The following is an 18,652-nucleotide window of genomic DNA, read 5'->3' as shown; positions in this document are numbered from 1 at the left end:
GTTGAGGGTAAGCCATTTGCCGATACCCCAGAAACCTTGCCTTTTTTCACAGCCTAATGTTGGTAGGTATGCATCACATCTCAATGATAATGTACTGCTGATTGCTACTCAAGCTTAGAAAACACTGAAAAATCAACCCAAAACACTTCAAAATTTGGTTTTGCAATACTTATGATCTTCTTTGAGGCTTTGCTCCAAGAAATGTATTCAACAATCTACTTATAGGCACATCTGTGAGTTATGAAACAATCAGTTATGTAACAATTCTGTTGATTTGAGTTGATGTTTCCTTTAAGTAGAATTACAGTGGAGCAGCATGTTATGCACAATATAATGAGGAAGGAACGAGATTAACGGAAAGCCACACTATCAGTATCTAAAATGTTATTTTTGTGCATCGGAGTAAGTCCAGTCCCTTGTATTAAAACCTATATTAAAAGTGCTGGTCTGGCCCTTTAAATTTGTCCTCCTCTCTTCATCCTCTTCTGCTTTAGTTTGCCAAGGTGCCAAGTTCCCACTTAATGCTTTAACTCTCTTTAAGAGGATGGTACTCTGGCAGGCAGACTGCTGTTTACCTGCTTTAGTCTTTGAGCAGTCCAAGCTTTCGGAGTGCTTCTTTTCGATCGGCTCCCATCCCAGGCACCACCATCACCGTATATCCCACTGAGTTTGCGGGTTTGCGGGGTACAGGCTGACAGTTTTCACCGTTTCTGTGGTTGTCCAGGGTAGCAGAGCGCTCCAGACCAGTTGCCTTCAATCCACTGGATTGAGACGGATGTGATACAGACACATGTTGTTGGTCACGTCTGGAGTAGTGATGGAAACTGGCACTGTTCTGCAGAGGCTTGTTTTTGGGCTCTGTGGGCACTTTAGAATGACAAAACGATGGGCTTCTGGATGGATTAACATTAGATGGACCTCTTGTAGATCTGGTGTGTGTCTGGTCCAGAGAGGAGTGAGATTTAGGGGGAGACAGCAGGGCTACTGTCTCAACATCTGGATGTTGGTCTTTGAGGAGACCCAGCTTCTGCAAAGCTTCCAGTCTCACGACCTGGGGATCTGTTCCATTGTTCACATTGTGTGAAGATTCTGAGGTTATGGATGCTTCATTTTGTGTTTTCACAGATATGTTGGCAGGAATCTTTTTTGGTTTGGGGGCCACAACCGGAGGACCTGTCTTAGACTTAAAAGCCTCTGGGTGGGATCTGTCATATTTTAGCAGATTTCCGAGTTTTGGGCCTTCCACTGTGACAGGAAGGTGCTTGTCCAACTCTATAGTATGATCAATTGTGGGACATAGAGGCGTTTTCTTTGTGGAGGCACTTCTTCGCAGATGAACAAGTGCCTCATAGGACAGAGGACCTCTGGGTAAACCTTCAGCTGTCTTAACTGAGTAGTCCCTGGGTTTGGTGGGAGGAGGTATCACGACATTAACCTCTAATGGTACTTTCTGGTTCTGGTTGTTTGTGTGTTCGGGTTTGTTGCTTGAAGGAGTGAAGTGAGGCTTAGAGCTGATGTTTTTGTCTGGAGGGACACTCGACTTTGCATTGGGTACAGAACATGGAGAGCTGCTTGCCAGAACAAAAGGTGTGGGAACCAGGTAGCTCAGCATGAGTTTGTTGTCAACATTTTCCTTTTTGTGTTCCGCAGAGGCATGTTTCTGTGAACCTGAAAAACAAACAATTAGAACATTAGAAAGTATTTTATTCATTAATGTTAATTCTGCATCTGTGCCTAGAGATGAACTCACTGTTGAGCTTGCTTTTGCTCATGGAGGCTGACAGGTCAGCCCGTTTGGTAGCAAGGTTGCCAGGGCTGGGCAGTTGGTCAGGTTCGTCATTGGACAGTCCACTATCTTCCTCAGTATCCAAAGACTCAATAGTCTCCTCCAAAAACATGAGACAGGCCTTCTCTTCAGCAGACAGGTGCTCCAGACTATCATCACTCTGTAATACATAAAAGAATGGCTTTCCTTTTAAAATCAATTCCACAATTCCACATCCCAAAGGTGACATACACTCTTAGAAATGAACAAAACAGAACAATTGACATCCCTTTTTATAGGAGAATGTTTAAGGCCTTAAACTGTTCACTTCTAAATACAAAATTGTGAAACCAGATGCATCCCTAGGCTTTTATGTTTCAGCTCAGTTACCTACATGGTTTTGTCTTGATATTTCCTGTTGTTTTGTATAATGAGTTGTAGTAGAACTAATACGTTTCTCAGATTCAAGAGGGTAAGGTCAGTAACTTACAAAGGCAGAATTGGCGCTGACAACGCTGTCACAGCTGCCAGCACTGTCCATGCCAGTCATCGTCTCTAATCCAGTGCCACCTGGCCAGGTATCGCTTTTTGGCATCTTAGTGCCCTAGTGTATCCAAGGTTAGTGGCACAGATTGTTGTGTTTCACTCTGTGAAAAGGGAATACATTAAAATGGTTACTTTACAAGCTTTAATCAAAAGTATATTTCTTTTTAATGGACCATACTAGTTTGCCTATTTTAACCACATTCTTTATACTTTTTTTTATTGACCATTTTCCCACTGGTTTTTAGTTCTATCTTCCAAACAGTCGTTGGTTTGCTTGCATTTTTGTACAGTATGAAATCTATCCCTAAAGGACCACATTGGGAATTTTCTTTAAAATACTGCAGTCTCTTGCAGTAGTCTAACATTATATCCCTTGCAATATTTGTACGCTAACCTTACACTTGCTTTAGTTCTGACATTATGCAGCAATTGCTAATCAGCATAAAAGGGTATCTAGTTAACAAATAACACACTGGTGTGATGCCATGGAGGCTCAATAGACATTTTTTTTATTATTATTTAGTAATAGTTAATGTGCATGAAAAAACAGTAAAATAAAGTTTTAAGAGTATATCTGACACATGGACTTCAATGAGAGATCTAACATCTACAGTATGTACACTGGACTTAACCAATAAGTTGGTTCTTGTTATTAAGAAATGACCAGATTCCAACAATGTCCAGACCACTAATGAACAGTAAGGATTAAGAACACAGAGGCTCACCCTCAATACTGGTAGTCTGTATTGAGGTTTTGCAGCAAAAATATGCTTGCTACTCATCATGCCAGATGTCCGGCAAAAAAGACAAAACACATTCTGCAGGGCTCAACATGCACTTATTGACCAACAAAACACAGATCAGAGTTTGACAAATTGTTGCATTACAGCAGACCACAAGATTCAGTGACATTCAGTATGTTTCTCTCTGGATTGTCTGTCAAAGCATCAACCACATTTCTTAATTCCAGAGCTTTGAACACATCTGCTGTAACTGCCATAGGACAATATTTTAGCTGTAAAGTAATTTAAACTTCCTTTATAATAATGGGCAGTACAATGTGCACAGACACTGATCAACAACACATGGCTTGGAGCCAATCTAAATGTACGCAGAGAGAGGATGGAAAATAAACAGCAATCAGCACTAGATCCGGCTGATCTGTCTTTACTAATAATTTATACTGTTTATTGAAACCCAGTGGGGAAATTACAATTTACACTCTGTTTGTTAGAAATCACTACACACAGGCCTGACATACACACACGCTCAGGACCTATTCATGCACAAATGGAGAGATGTCAGAGTGAGTGGGCTGCCAGTGCTGGACCAGCGCCCTGAGCAGTTGGGGGGGGGGGGGGGATGGTGCCTTGCTCAAGAGCACCTGGCAGTGACCAGGAGTTGAACTGGCATCTCTCCAGCTACCAATCCACACTCTGTACTTTGGTCCGTACTGGGACTTGAACCAGCGACCCTCCGGTTCCCAACCCAAGTCCCTACGGACTGAGCTACTGCCACCCCCATTAGCTCAGGACTAAATATACACACAGTCAAACATGTAAAGATAACTCGGTGTTATATCAACCCAGGATTTAAATTAGTACTGGGTTATTTTAATGTTATTAGCTTATACTGTAACATGGCATATATTGTGTGATTCTGTGCCTTAATAGCGCATTTATAACATCTTAGCATGACTTGGACAAGAGTGCACAATTTTGACTTCATACACTGACATTAAATAACAAATGTATCCAGTGGTAGGCACAGCATTCTTGTACGCATTGCAGGAGCTCTAGGGATAGTATCGTAAAATAATGTAAGAAATACTGTGAGAATTCAAAAAAGTTGTTGAAAGACAATTTAAAAAAAGCGAATTAGAAGTGTTTATAAATTCCTAAAGAAGCCCTTTGCGGCCTCTGTACAATCAATCTATCTACAATGCTTCTAGATAGGCAATACATTCTTTGGTAAGTTTTGTTTTAGTAAAAAGTAAGAATTTCTTTGCTCAGTTTTAGGCAGTTTCAGAAAACTATTGTCATGCATTGAAGTGTTAGTGGTCAAACCCCAACAGAACAGCAACCATATTAATGCAAGACAAGAAAAAGAAATGTACACTGTTATTTTCACAACATCCATATGTTTTTTGTCTTCTCCTAGGCCTGGACTCCTGATAACATAGCTTGTGAAGGCAACTAGTTTTCAAAACATTCCATGCTTACAACTGCATTACTGTGCAAGTGTAATGTGAATTTTGAGAAAAACAAAACCGATTAAAGGTGACTAAATGTTAACTAAAAGATCATCTAATTTTGGTCTTTACGAAAAATTACGAGTGGCTGCCTGGAAGTCCATCTTAAAGAGTACAGTATATTTGGCAAATGGTTCACAAAGATGTAAAGCATAGTCTAGTAGTTAATTGGCGAAAAACCGCAGCAATGGTCCTTTTTTAGAAGCTGCATGTGTTTAGATGGACGAGTAATGTTTGAGCAATCTAGAAAATATTGTAATCAATCGGACATTTCTGTTGACTGGACAGACTACTGACAGGGTATCATAGTTTAGTATGTTTCTGACAGATATCTAACTAGTCCTCTAACTGCATGTGACTCAGATTACAGCACACATGCCACTCCTAATCTTCCTCAACCGGATCAGTTTCAGAGGGAGTGGGGGGCAGCAGCAATGATCCCCTGAAAGCCATATGATATCCATTTTGACCCTTTTGTCTTACTGCAACATTATTAATGTGGGTGTATGTTCGTCCACAGAAATTATCATTAGTTTTACATGGTGAGATACAAAGAGATATGTAAATGGTGATACAATGATTATGGATTAGTCTTCTCCTGGGGATGCTAAAATGTAGGCACTATTCTGGCAATGTGAGACACTTTTTACTGTAAATGACCAAATTGTTGGTTGTTTGTTGTTAAAGTTGTTTAATTTGAGCGTGCAATTTCTACCAGAACACATTTTAGAAAATAAATACATTTTCCTTTCCTACTATATAAAGCTGGACATTTGGTATAAAGGAACCTCTGTCTGATCCTAGTGAAAAGAAATTCACATTTGGATAAGTTTCAACACCTGAGAAGGAAGGGCTGCTAGATGGACCAATCGAGGCACAAAAGCACTCCTGTTCTCTGTTCATGCTTTGCCATGTCATCCCATCCCTGTAAAAAACAATTGAAGTCCCTATCGCCAGGCTAATATGTAAATGGCCCCATATCCTGCTACATGAATGTCAGGATATGAATCTGAGATAACATTTATTGTGTTAACTGACACAATCTGGGTTGATCACATGCAAATAACAATATCGATAGAGTCTTTTAAACTTTAAAAGCTATTCATTTTTGGTAATCAAATTGACCTTCCCTAAGTATTAAGTATTACAGTATATAGTCCTGTGCTGTTAAGTGTGTAGTGTGACCTGGGTTTTTTCCCTTGTCATAACAAAACCTCAGACTTTAGTCAGTCATTAACCCCTGTTTCCAGTGAAAGCACATGGATGAAAACACATCACAATGTTATCTCTGTATATAGATACACCTATGAGCACAGCAACTGCCACAAAAGACCATAAATGTAAGTGTCCTGTGGAACTCCTTGGAACATTAATCTCTGCTCCAATAACACAGTCGCAGTTGCAGTTTTTATTGTGGCTATAAAGACCAACTGACCAAGCTTGTATTATCCTTAATGCATTTTTTAAGGGGATTGTACAGCTGGTTCAAATAATCCATAATTTTAGTTTAAATTTATTTTAACCCTCACAGGTCTTCTAGCCTCTGTCTTCAGATTCAGGTTTAAAGTAGATTGGGCTCCCTGTCCTTTTGTGATAAAGATTATCTTCCCCAAAAGCTGTCTTTTACAAAATATGCAAAACATCCATTTAAACTAGACTAGACTATATAAAGGTGTTTGAACTAACTTTAAGTAGATTAAACTGACCACAAACTAGAAATAACATTCATTGAGCACATACCTGTTTGAATCACCGTTCATTAGTCTTTAGTTATCCATCTTCTGCTTATTGTCCAAGTGAAGTGAGCCGCCGGCTCTGTGTTACCTGAGGGACTTTGTGCCCTAAGCTTTTAGCCAATCAGAGAGCAGCATTCTCCTTAAGACACACAAGCCTTTGTCGTCCTACAACTGCAGTAATCTGCTAATCACTATCTCCTGTTTGCAACTCTCTCCGCTAACCGCGTGAGAAGTACTCGTTATTCAAAAAGTAAGTCGTTACTATACTGTAAAAGGATATGTAAGCGGTCCTTTTGTTGCATAAACATCACTTGAGATAGTTGCTATAGTAACCCTTGTTGGATAGTTAAACGTGTTGTAGTGAAGTCATCTTTGCGACAACACACAATCTTTAAAAAAAAAAAAGTACATCTTTGACATTATTCTTTTGTATTTTAATTTCTCCTGTAAGTACTGATTTTCATTGATTGGTCTGCCGATTAGTTTCTCAATAAATCAATGAAACGTCAGAAAATTGTCAATCTACAAATTGTTTAGCAAAACAAATTCTCACGATTGAGAAACTAAAGAAGTAGAGAATGAGTGGCTTGTTTTCTCCAAACATTAATTAAATGACAATGGATTATCAAAACTGCTTATTTCTGTTGATCAACAAAACAATGAATTGGCCAATACTCGTGATCAATAATGATTAATGATTTATGCCAAGAGTTTGATTGACGACATGTCAGCTTGTATCATTATACTGTATACCAGTGGTGGAAGAAGTGTTCAGATTCTTTACATAAGTAAAAGTACTAATACCACACTGTGAATACTCTCCAGCTGATACAAGAGGGTTTATAAATAGTTTATTTATCGCATTCAATCAATCAGTTTTATTTGTCACATGAGCTGGTATGAGGTAAAATCCAGGTGAAATGTTAGCCCATCTGCTCCTTAAGAAGTAGGAGAGTTTCAACGTATGAAAATTGTAATCTGAAAAGTAACTAAAGCTGTCAGACAAATGTAGTGGAGCAAAAAGTACAATATTTGCCTCTGAGATGTAGTGGATTAGAAGTATAATGTTGCATTAAATGGAAATACTTAAGTAAAGTACAATTGCCTCTAATTTATACTTAAGTACAATACTTGAGTAAATGTACTTGGTTACATGTTACAATTACTGTCTACTATAACATAGTTTGTATAAATTTGGGAAACAGCTAAAATAGACTTTTCCAAGCTGCAAGCTGGCAAGACAGGATGTTTCTAGGCAGACGTATACAAAAATGTGTAATTAATCACAATGATGGCTCCATCTCCACCTGTGGTTTTTCCGCTATATGCCAACATGTATGCCATCAAAAATGCCTATGAAGGAACCAAATAAAAATCCAAGTGAGGCATGGGAAAAGGTCCATACGGCTTTATCGAACATATTTTTTTTTTAAAAAGCCCATCCTCAGACACAAACTTTATTAGGCCTAAAATCTAACTGCAAATGATAAGTGCAATGTAACTCTATCTTTCACATAGCCTCCTTGACCAACAGCTGAACAAATCTCAGATCCTATTAAGAAAGGGTAGATTTTCCTTAAAATAACATGTAGGTAGTGTAATCCCACTACGATGGCACAGGATCAGTGTTGTGTAGCCTACAGGGTTTATTTCCAGTGGCCATGGATTGTCAACAGGAGCTATAAATAGATGGGTGGTGTGGGGACAATTATTACAATAATTATAAGAAAATAAGATGAACAGAATTGTAACAATCACTACCAACATGAAACATAAAAAAAATATCTAAGAGTAAACTGAAGAAAAAAAAATTGTTACCGGTAAAACAAAACGACTCATCCACAACATCGGCTATAACTTTTAATTGTGACACAACACTGAAAAAAAAAAATCAAGTAAATCCAGTTATTCTGTAGTGCTTTGTGTGCAACATTCATTGTTATTGTCCTTGAGTCATGAGAACTTGGTAAATATAAAATACAATAAAGCCATTTCATAGTTTTACTTTTATGCAAGCTGACTAATCCATATTCAATGTTAAAATAAACTACCTAATAGGTAACAAATGAAGGGGGAACTCATAGTAATTCACATTCAAATAAAGAAATTACATTTTAGCTATGCCTTTTGTTCTCTGAGTCTAAAACAAGACAAATCAACAAAAGAAAGAAGCCCCAATCAAGTCGTTCACTGTCAAACTCCATTTTTTTGGCAACAACTCCGTACAAATATTGCCACCATATATATGTGAAGTAGAAATAATGGTTCTGCACAACATGAAGCCACAATAAACCGGCCTTTAAGGAAAAAAACTAATCCCACAACTATCTTAATGGCCAATGTAACATTTTTGAGCTGTGGTTCAACATAAAAAAGTGTGTGCTTCATCCTTCTCGGCAGTGAGTATAGTATTAAAGGAATTAGCATAGAGATGACTTCTAACTTAAGCTGAAAATGTGAGAACATGCTCCAGTTGTGCAAAACATACAGTGAAACAGAATGGCGCTTTTTGTTTTGGCCAACATGCACTACATATTAAACCAAAATGGACTTTAACTCATTGTTTTCAAACACCCTGACTAAAGATACTTTTGGGCTGCAAATGTCAACTGAAAAATTAAAATTGCAAAGGTAAATGGTTAATGCTGAATAAGCATTCACAGCATTTCTGCTTAGCTAAACATATAATGTATGGACTGTACCTAAACAGTACTGTAAATGCATTAAGTGAGCAGGTTATACAGCATGTCTTGCACTCACTCGTTTCAGATTTCTAGTCACTACACTCCCCTCTCACCATAACTTGTGTTCTGAAATACAACGCTCAAACCCCTCATCCTGCTTAAAGTGTTGTTTTTCTTTTTTAAATATGCAGCCATATAAAACAAAAACACAATTTTTTAAAAGATTTCAGCATGACATTTGAAAATTACACACTAGAATTAAAAATTACACTCCTGAAAAACTGCCGTACCCATGAAGAAAAAACTAAGAGCTACAGACTTTGTTTTCAGCACCATTATTTCTTCTGTCAAATCTAAAATAAGATCACTGATAAACCATGTTGCAACATCAAAAAAAAGCAGGGGAAAAAAATTAAAATTCCCACATAAGGAATTAGGTTAATTTGGATCACAATTTCTCACATATTGTATTTTAAAATGCATAACATCAATCTCAATGGCCACCGCTCAGTAAATTCAAAGAGATGTCACGTATAAAAATGAATCCAGCTTAGTATTAACACAGCCCGACTGTGCTGTACTGAACAATTTGGACATCTACATGAACTTAATTATCAGTTTTTTAGTATTGGAAGAGAAATAAAAAACATGCTACATAACCAACATGATGAATAACAGTCACTTTGTGTGCCGCGCTTAAGACAACAGTGAATAGGATCACATCGTAGTGCAAATAATTCTCAGTGGTCGTTTTAAACTTCTTCTAGAGCCAAATAGCAGGGTTTTAACAAGTATACGTTTAGTCAGTCACAGGTAAATAATGGCTATTTGATGCATTTTCTAATTGACAACACATCAGCCACTATTTGGTTTGTTATCAATACAACCCAGCCATCGAGTTATCGAAAGAGAATAAGACAAATCCTAAGAATGGTTTGCATATTTTACTTGACCCAGTTAAAACACATTTGGAACCATCCCTAACAGACTAAAATGACGGTTTGAAGACATCGGAGCGCTGCAGTAGCATTTCTGACTGAGAACTTTCAGCAGTTAGAAAGTAATACTGAACAGGTTAGAGGCTGCACACAGTGTCTGCAGATTCTCCATAGATGTTGCTGGACAATGTGAGGTAGAGGATCACACAAGCAGATTGACAGAATAGTTGTATTTGTGAGAGGGAGAAAAGACAAAACAGTGTTCACACTTCGCCAAAATTGGTGTGGCCCGTCTCCTTGGCATGCTCACGAGCTTCCTTTTGTCCCACCAGGCCTGTCTGGCACACCATGCAGCGCAATGCAAAACGATTAACGTCTGTGAATTGCCGCTTGCGGCGAGCCTCATCTGCCAGCTCGAGGGCCTGTGCCAGGATTACGTCGTCAGTGGTTGAGAAGATAGTATGGGGCGGTGTGTCAGAGCCGGGCGTTTCTTTCTGCAGTGGGTCATAGTGGATGCCGTCGTAGATGAGCAGCACGCGTTTGTGGTAGCCAGCATCCTCCCCAAACCGATCCACTCGGACTGTCTGAGTGTCCACCACACAGATCTCACATTTGTAAAACTTGGACAGGATAGACACCTCGATGGCTCCCCCCCAGGTGTCGTCACGCCTTATCCAAGTGCAGTACTCCTCATTGGTCTTTCCTAGCACCGCTTCTGAGTAAGCTGCGGGATCACTTGACACAATCTGGGCGATGAGGCCTCGCATCTCAGGGGCACAAGCAGGGTCATACACACCGCCTTCCACCACATAATACACACTGGTGAAGAGGCAGGAGTTGTCAGCTGGGACCACTCGACGCGCCAGCATGGGTGAGGCTTCCAGGCGTGGTGCTTTAGTCACCGTGGGGTGATCCTGAGGAGGCTTTGGCTTGTTTTTTTCTTCCTCAACAATGAGTGTGTCTCCTGTAAAGGATGACGCAATACAGCCTGGTCAGACTTTGGTAAGAAGAGATTGAGAGGGAAAAAAAAAAAAAATCTATCTTGTTTACAGCTATCCAGTTGTTAACTAAATGTTGAGTTGAGGGTCAGTACACCTAAACTTACATAATACAACATAAGTGTAATGACTGGATTAACATGTAAGTATGTCTTGAAAATGTGTCATTCAATAAAATAGTCATATAAATGTGTTAATTCATCTGCATATTTTGGATGTCTTGACAACATACCGGATTTGATGGGGTAGTCTTTGAGGTGAGCATCTCCATTTTTAAGATCAAGGCTGGAGGGTGGATAACCAACCATAATTTTCTGCACATCACAGGGGATACCAGTCAGCTCCTCCACCTTGCTCTTTAGCTCTTGCACACAGGACTGATGAGTCAAGCCCTGCATTATGTGGCTCCCATTTTTGGTCTTACAGCGAAGCCGCAACATCCTACCTGTAAAAACATGTGACAATATATCAGTAACACTGCAGTTATTTGGAATGAACTTTGCTCATTGCTGTCAAGACATTGTAATAGCTATCAAGAGCACACTTTCTGGACATATTGCACATGATAAAGAATAATAAATCGACTTTGTCATTAGTTTTTTGTTTTTTTTAAGACTATAAAAGCCTAACTGGAATATCAAAACATATTCATACCCAGGCATTATCGGATCTAATCGTTCTGCTCTTTCTGCTTCTAATGCTTAACAGTAATTATGTACCATTCTCATTAAATTGTTTAAAATACATTTTAAGAACGGGGTAATCTTCAGTACAAACCGTACGCTATTTTCTGTTTGTTGTTAATTTTGGTGAGTCTTGAATGCAGCAAATTACACTTGCCATTCTAATAATGAAACTTAAAAAAAAAAAAAAAAAATAATTAAAAGGCCTTGTCAAGGAATTATATTGGTAAATAAAAATCACCCTTTTATTTAGAAATTAAAATAAATTAATTGTCATTTCAAAGTAGATATGGGCTGTGTTGAAATGCTAATGATGGCTGATACAAATGAGCAAAGTGTAGATGGTCTGTGTATGGTTTTAAGTATAGTTTTCTCGTATCTGTGGCACAACAGAAAACATTTTAGTTTTCCAAATTAATTTTCAAAGTACTAGCTATTTCAAGAATAGTTGGGCTACAGAAAGGTCAGACAATCAGTTACGGTTTACCAAAAGTAAACAAAAGGCAATGTATCATTTAAAATGACTGTAGATTTTCAAATATTAACCTCAACTGAGGAGTGACCTTTTCAAAGTGTGATTCATTCATTCATCAATGCAAAAGTTTAAAATGTACAAAGAGTGTTAGTCACAAACTGGGGCTGAAGCAGGGCCAGATCCTATGAAGTCCCACTCCAAGTTTAGCTACATAAAATAAAATTAAGCAAGAACGAAGTAACGTTACCCACTCGACTCATAACCATTTGAAAAGTCGAGTTGCCCTTCAGTAACGTTAGCTACATCATTGAGGGGGTTTAGGGACATTTAATATTTTAAACATGATTTTACCCTTACATAAAATATGTAGCGTAATGTTCCCTAAGATGCTGTCTGCTCGAGTTGGTGATTAAATGGACTTCATCCACGTGTTTTTGTGGTCGTTATTTAACGTTAGCTAAGTTAGCTCGCTTGCTAATTGTATTTGTTAGCCTAACTTACGCAACACAGCAAGAATCAGAATGTCGGATACATTATGCTGGCCGTTGTGTAACAACTGCTTTCTAAATGGAACCGAAATAACAATTAAAGTGCTGATGAGCAGCAGCAGTAACACATGACAGCGACATCGCTTTGTTTTATTTTCTTTGTTCTGGTAAGTTAACGTTGACGACTCAGTAAAAACTCAACAGCAAGACAAACAGATATTGGGCTAAGCTAGGAACTCCCTGCCAAGCAAGAAACATGCTGCATTATGCGGATCCTCTTGCCATACAACGTTAACGCGACAATTAGCTGGCTAGCCAAAGCGTTTGTGGCATTTATCCTTAACATGTATGAAAGAAACATACTTGCCCCGATTCCGTTATAAACGGTACCTAACGTTAGATCATGTATCATCTGCTAACGTTAGCATGCTAACTTGCACATTAACTTTGCGTTAAGTGGACTGTTTTTCCAAGCGTTTTGCATCCAGGTAAATTCTGTAACCTGCCAATTAGCTGTATATATATGTATATAACGTGACATGACAACGAGTGGTATGTTGCATTCTTACCTGCTGTTGACTGCAGCTCTAACGTTAACTACCTCAAACAATAAACATTCAGCAGTGAGAGACTGATGTGTAAAACGTCTGTCTACGTCAGTCTACGTCGGTACAACGCAATGACGTTCCCTGTCTGATAACAGAGGATATCTACTGTAAATTAGTTATACTTTTGTAAGTGGCAAGAAATATGCTATATTTGACATATCCATATTGTATGACTCTTTTTATGACATATGACTAAGACTACGCATTTTTTTTTTTTTTTTACATTTTCTGTGACATACTATTGCTACTATGACTTTATGACAAATGACATACTATGACATTTTTGTGGCATGCTATAGCCTACTATGACTTGTATGGCATACTGGTAGGCTACTATGACATTTTTACGACATTTGTTTGTGACATACTACAGCTACTATGACTTTTTTATGACATACTATACTATGACATTTTAGTGCCATACTATACTATAGTTTTTTATGACTTTTAATGACATACTATAACATTTTTGCAGCATACTATACAATGACTTTTTAATGACATACTTTATTTTTATTTTTTTTTATCATCAATTTTAACATACAGAACAGAAACACAAATTGAACAAGAATAAAAACCCTCTCCCACCACTTTTATTCCAGAACTAATGCACCTGTTCACACTCCTAGACCATGTGCAGGAAGGTTCCAGTTTGTTCAGGTTGACAGAACATGCAGTACGGAGTGGGAATGACTTTAGAGATGTATCTCTTCTGAGGAGTCCAATATGTCCTATGAATGACATTGTGTTGAAGTGAATCTGCTGGTGATTTGGGTTCTTGGAACAATGGAAAATGTTGTCCCAGACTGTCTCCCAATTAATTGCGTTGCCCTCAGGGCTCAGCTCTTGCTGACATACTTCATTTATGATATACCGGTACTATACAATGACATTTTTACAACATTGTTTTGTAACATACTATAGCTACTATGACTGTTTTACTATACTATGACTTTTTTATGACATGCTAAACTATGACTTTTTATTGACATCTCTGATGACATACTATATTGACTTTTCTATGACTTTTTATGACATACTATACTATGAAGTTTTTTTTCTTTTTTACTACACTATGACTTTGTTTTGACAATTTTATGACTTTTTTATGACAAACTATTCTATGATATTTTATGACATTTTATAAAATATTATACTTTTTTATGACATACAGTACTATGAATTTTCTATGACATAGGTTACTGTTACATATTTGACATTTTTATGATATATATTTTACAATGTTTGTATGACATACTATACTATAACCTTTTAATGGTATTTTAATGTATACTACTACTTTTTGAATTACATACTATGTCTTTGTTAATGACATACCATGCTATGACTTTTTATGACATACTATACTATAGACCCTATGAGAGCCAACAGGTCTGTAGACGTAGTCAACATGGCTCTTCATTTCATCCTCTGGCACCTGGACTCCTCAGGAACCTACACCAGGATCCTGTTTGTGGACTTCAGTTCTGCCTTCACCACCAGCCTCCTGGCTCTGCTACAGGACAAGCTGTCCCAACTGCATGTGCCTGATTCCACCTGCTGGTGGATCACAGACTTCCTGTCTGACCAGATGCAGCGCATGAAGCTGGGGAAATACATCTCTGACTCTCTGACCATCAGCACCAGTTCCCCTCAAAGTTGTGTCCTTTCCCCTCTGCTCTTCTCCCTGTACACCAACAGCTGCACCTCCAGTCACCAATCGGTCAACCTCCTGAAGTTCGCGGATGACACCACTCTCATTGGACACCGACCACATCTCTGGTGGGGATGAGTCTGCCTACAGGTGGGAGATTGACCACCTGGTGACCTGGTGCAATCAGAACTTCTTGGAGCTAAACGCTCTGAAGACAGTGGGGATGGTTGTGGATTTTAGGAAGGACGCAGCCCCACCTGCCCCCATCACCCTGGGTGACTCCACAGTCAACATTGTGGAGTCCTTTCGCTTCCTGGGCTCCAACATCTCCCATGACCTCAAGTGGGAGCCCAGCCCCCTTATAAAAAAGCCCATCAGAGGATGTTCTTCCTGCGGCAGCTGAAGAAGTTCAACCTGTTAAAGACTGTGATGGTTCACTTCTACACTGCCATCATTGAGTCCATCCTCACCTGTTCCATCACCATCTGGTACGCTGCTGCAACTGCTAAGGACAAGGGCAGACTGCAGCGTATCATCCGCTCTGCTGAGAAGGTGATTGGCTGCAATCTGCCTTCTCTCCAAGACCTGTACGCCTCCAAGACGCTGAGGCAGGCAGGAAAGATTGTACCCAATTGCTCTAACCCAGGACAAAAACTGTTTAAACCTCTCCCCTTTGGCAGGAGACTGTGGTCCATTAGGACCAAAACCTCACGCCATAAACTGCACTAACTATACTTTAACTGCACCAATATATTTTAACGTCCTCTGATGTGGGTGATTGTTCTGTGTTGGTACTTCTTGACCTCAGCTCAGCATTCGACACAGTAGACCATCACATCCTGATTAAAAGGCCACACGACTGGGTGGGTATATCAGGCATAGCTCCAGATTGGTTTTCATTTTATCTCAACCGACAGAAGCTTTACCATTTCTATAGGAGACTGTGTGTCAGATTCCTCTCCACTGTCCTGCGGTGTCCACATGGCTCGGTTGTGGGGCCCCTGCTATTCTCTTTGTATTTGCTGCCCTTGGGACAGATCATAAACAGATACAACATTGCTTACCAGGTATGCAGATTATAACCAGCTTAATTTTTCATTTAAACCAAGTGAGTACTCCAGGTTATCTAGGCTTCTTGACTGTCTCAATGCTATTAGGGACTGGTTAGCAGTAAATTCATTACAGCTCAATACTGATAAGACAGAGGTTCTGATTGGTGCTCCAAAAAAGGTTGTCCTCACAATCATACAATGTATTGGGCCTCTTTCCTCTGCTGTCCGCTCTAATCTGCGCAATTAAGGGTGATTGTTTGATAAATCGACATTGTTGGACACACATGTAAAGCAGCTGACCAAAACTTGTTTTTTCCACCTGAAGAATATTTGTAAACTGAGAGCTGTAGTTTTTACTGCTGTACAAGAGATGCTCATACATGCCTTTATCTCCTCCTGCATTGACTAATGCAACTCACTGTTTTCACTGACATACTATACTGTGACTTTTTTCGACATACAATGCTATGATGCGTTTTATAGCTCAGTCTGTTAGAAGACTGGTTGGGGAGGCTTAGGTTGGAGTTTGATTCCCACCATGACTACCAACTATTTTTTAAATAAGATGTCCAATGGAAAGTCACACTATACTATGACCTTTTTTCAACATACTATACTATGACTTTTTTCAACATTTTTTGACATACAATACTATGACTATTTTTTCGACATACTATACTATTTTCGACAAACTATACTATGACTATTTTTATGACTTTTTTCGACATACTATGCTATGAATGTTTTCAACAATTTTCAACATACTATACTATGACTTTTTCACGACTTTTTTCGACATACTATACTATGAATGTTTTCAACAATTTTCGACATACTATACTATGACTTTTTTCGACATACAATACTATGACTTTTTTTCAACATACTATACTATTTTCGACATACTATACTATGACTATTTTTATGACTTTTTTCGACATACTATGCTATGAATGTTTTCAACAATTTTCAACATACTATACTATGACTTTTTCATGACTTTTTTCGACATACTATACTATGAATGTTTTCAACAATTTTTGACATACTATACTATGACTTTTTCATGACTTTTTTGACATACTATACTGTGATGTTTCTATGACTTTTTTGACATACTTTACTGTGAATGTTTTCGACATACTATACTATGACTTTTTTCAACAATTTTCGACATACTATACTATGACTTTTTTCGACATACAATACTATGACTTTTTTTCAACATACTATACTATGACATTTTTTTTTACATACTATACTATAACTATTTTTTTGACATACTATACTATGACTATTTCTTTCGACATACTATACTATGACTTTTTATGACTTTTTTTGACATACTATACTATGACTTTTTTCAACATTTCTTGACATACAATACTATGACTATTTTTTCGACATACTATACTATTTTCGACATACTATACTATGACTATTTTTATGACTTTTTTCGACATACTATGCTATGAATGTTTTCAACAATTTTCAACATACTATACTATGACTTTTTCATGACTTTTTTCGACATACTATACTATGAATGTTTTCAACAATTTTTGACATACTATACTATGACTTTTTCGACATACTATACTGTGATGTTTCTATGACTTTTTTTGACATACTATACCAAGACTTTTTTTCGACATACTGTACTAGGACTTTTTATGACTTTTTCGATATACTATACTATGACTTTTTTCGACATACAATACTATGACTTTTTTTCAACATACTATACTATGACATTTTTTTTTTACATACTATAACTATTTTTTTGACATACTATACTATGACTATTTCTTTCGACATACTATACTATGACTTTTTATGACTTTTTTTGACATACTATACTATGACTTTTTTCGACAGTTTTTATGGCGTACTATACCATGAATTTTTTATGACTTTTTTTGACATACTATACTATGACTATTTCTTCAACATCAACATCAACTTCTGTCAACAATTTTTGACATACTATACTATGACTTTTTCATGACTTTTTTGACATACTATACTCTGATGTTTCTATGACTTTTTTGACATACTTTACTGTGAATGTTTTCGACATACTATACTATGACTTTTTTCAACAATTTTCGACATACTATACTATGACTTTTTTTGACATACTATACCAAGACTTTTTTTCGACATACTGTACTAGGACTTTTTATGACTTTTTCGATATACTATACTATGACTTTTTTCGACATACAAAACTATGACTTTTTTTCAACATACTATACTATGACATTTTTTTTTACATACTATACTATAACTATTTTTTTGACATACTATACTATGACTATTTCTTTCGACATACTATACTATGACTTTTTATGACTTTTTTTGACATACTATACTATGACTTTTTTCAACATTTCTTGACATACAATACTATGACTATTTTTTCGACATACTATACTATTTTCGACATACTATACTATGACTATTTTTATGACTTTTTTCGACATACTATGCTATGAATGTTTTCAACAATTTTCAACATACTATACTATGACTTTTTCATGACTTTTTTCGACATACTATACTATGAATGTTTTCAACAATTTTTGACATACTATACTATGACTTTTTCATGACTTTTTCGACATACTATACTGTGATGTTTCTATGACTTTTTTTGACATACTATACCAAGACTTTTTTTCGACATACTGTACTAGGACTTTTTATGACTTTTTCGATATACTATACTATGACTTTTTTCGACATACAATACTATGACTTTTTTTCAACAT

The 18,652-nt window shown here is 37.4% G+C and overlaps 2 protein-coding genes across 2 annotated transcripts; both read right to left on the bottom strand.

The window, feature by feature from the left end:
- Positions 1–42: 42 nt before the first annotated feature.
- Positions 43–6,390, bottom strand: zgc:158258 (uncharacterized protein LOC791186 homolog). The gene is made up of 4 exons (XM_031301979.2): positions 6,303–6,390; positions 2,256–2,412; positions 1,751–1,946; positions 43–1,668 (listed from the first exon to the last, which is right to left on the bottom strand). The coding sequence occupies exons 2-4, from the start codon at positions 2,358–2,360 to the stop codon at positions 581–583; spliced, it is 1,389 nt and encodes a 462-aa protein (XP_031157839.1). The 5' UTR covers positions 2,361–2,412; positions 6,303–6,390; the 3' UTR covers positions 43–580.
- A 1,753-nt stretch (positions 6,391–8,143) lies between these two features.
- Positions 8,144–13,252, bottom strand: yod1 (YOD1 deubiquitinase). Its single transcript, XM_031301990.2, has 3 exons — positions 13,134–13,252; positions 11,151–11,363; positions 8,144–10,884 (listed from the first exon to the last, which is right to left on the bottom strand). Exons 2-3 carry the CDS (start codon positions 11,356–11,358, stop codon positions 10,184–10,186), a joined length of 909 nt encoding a protein of 302 aa, XP_031157850.1. The 5' UTR covers positions 11,359–11,363; positions 13,134–13,252; the 3' UTR covers positions 8,144–10,183.
- Between the last annotated feature and the right edge of the window lie 5,400 nt (positions 13,253–18,652).

Source organism: Sander lucioperca, chromosome 6 (assembly GCF_008315115.2).
Source record: "Sander lucioperca isolate FBNREF2018 chromosome 6, SLUC_FBN_1.2, whole genome shotgun sequence".
NCBI lineage: Eukaryota > Metazoa > Chordata > Actinopteri > Perciformes > Percidae > Sander > Sander lucioperca.
The sequence above is the reverse complement of the archived record's forward strand: the minus strand, read 5'-3'. Positions and strand labels throughout refer to the sequence as shown.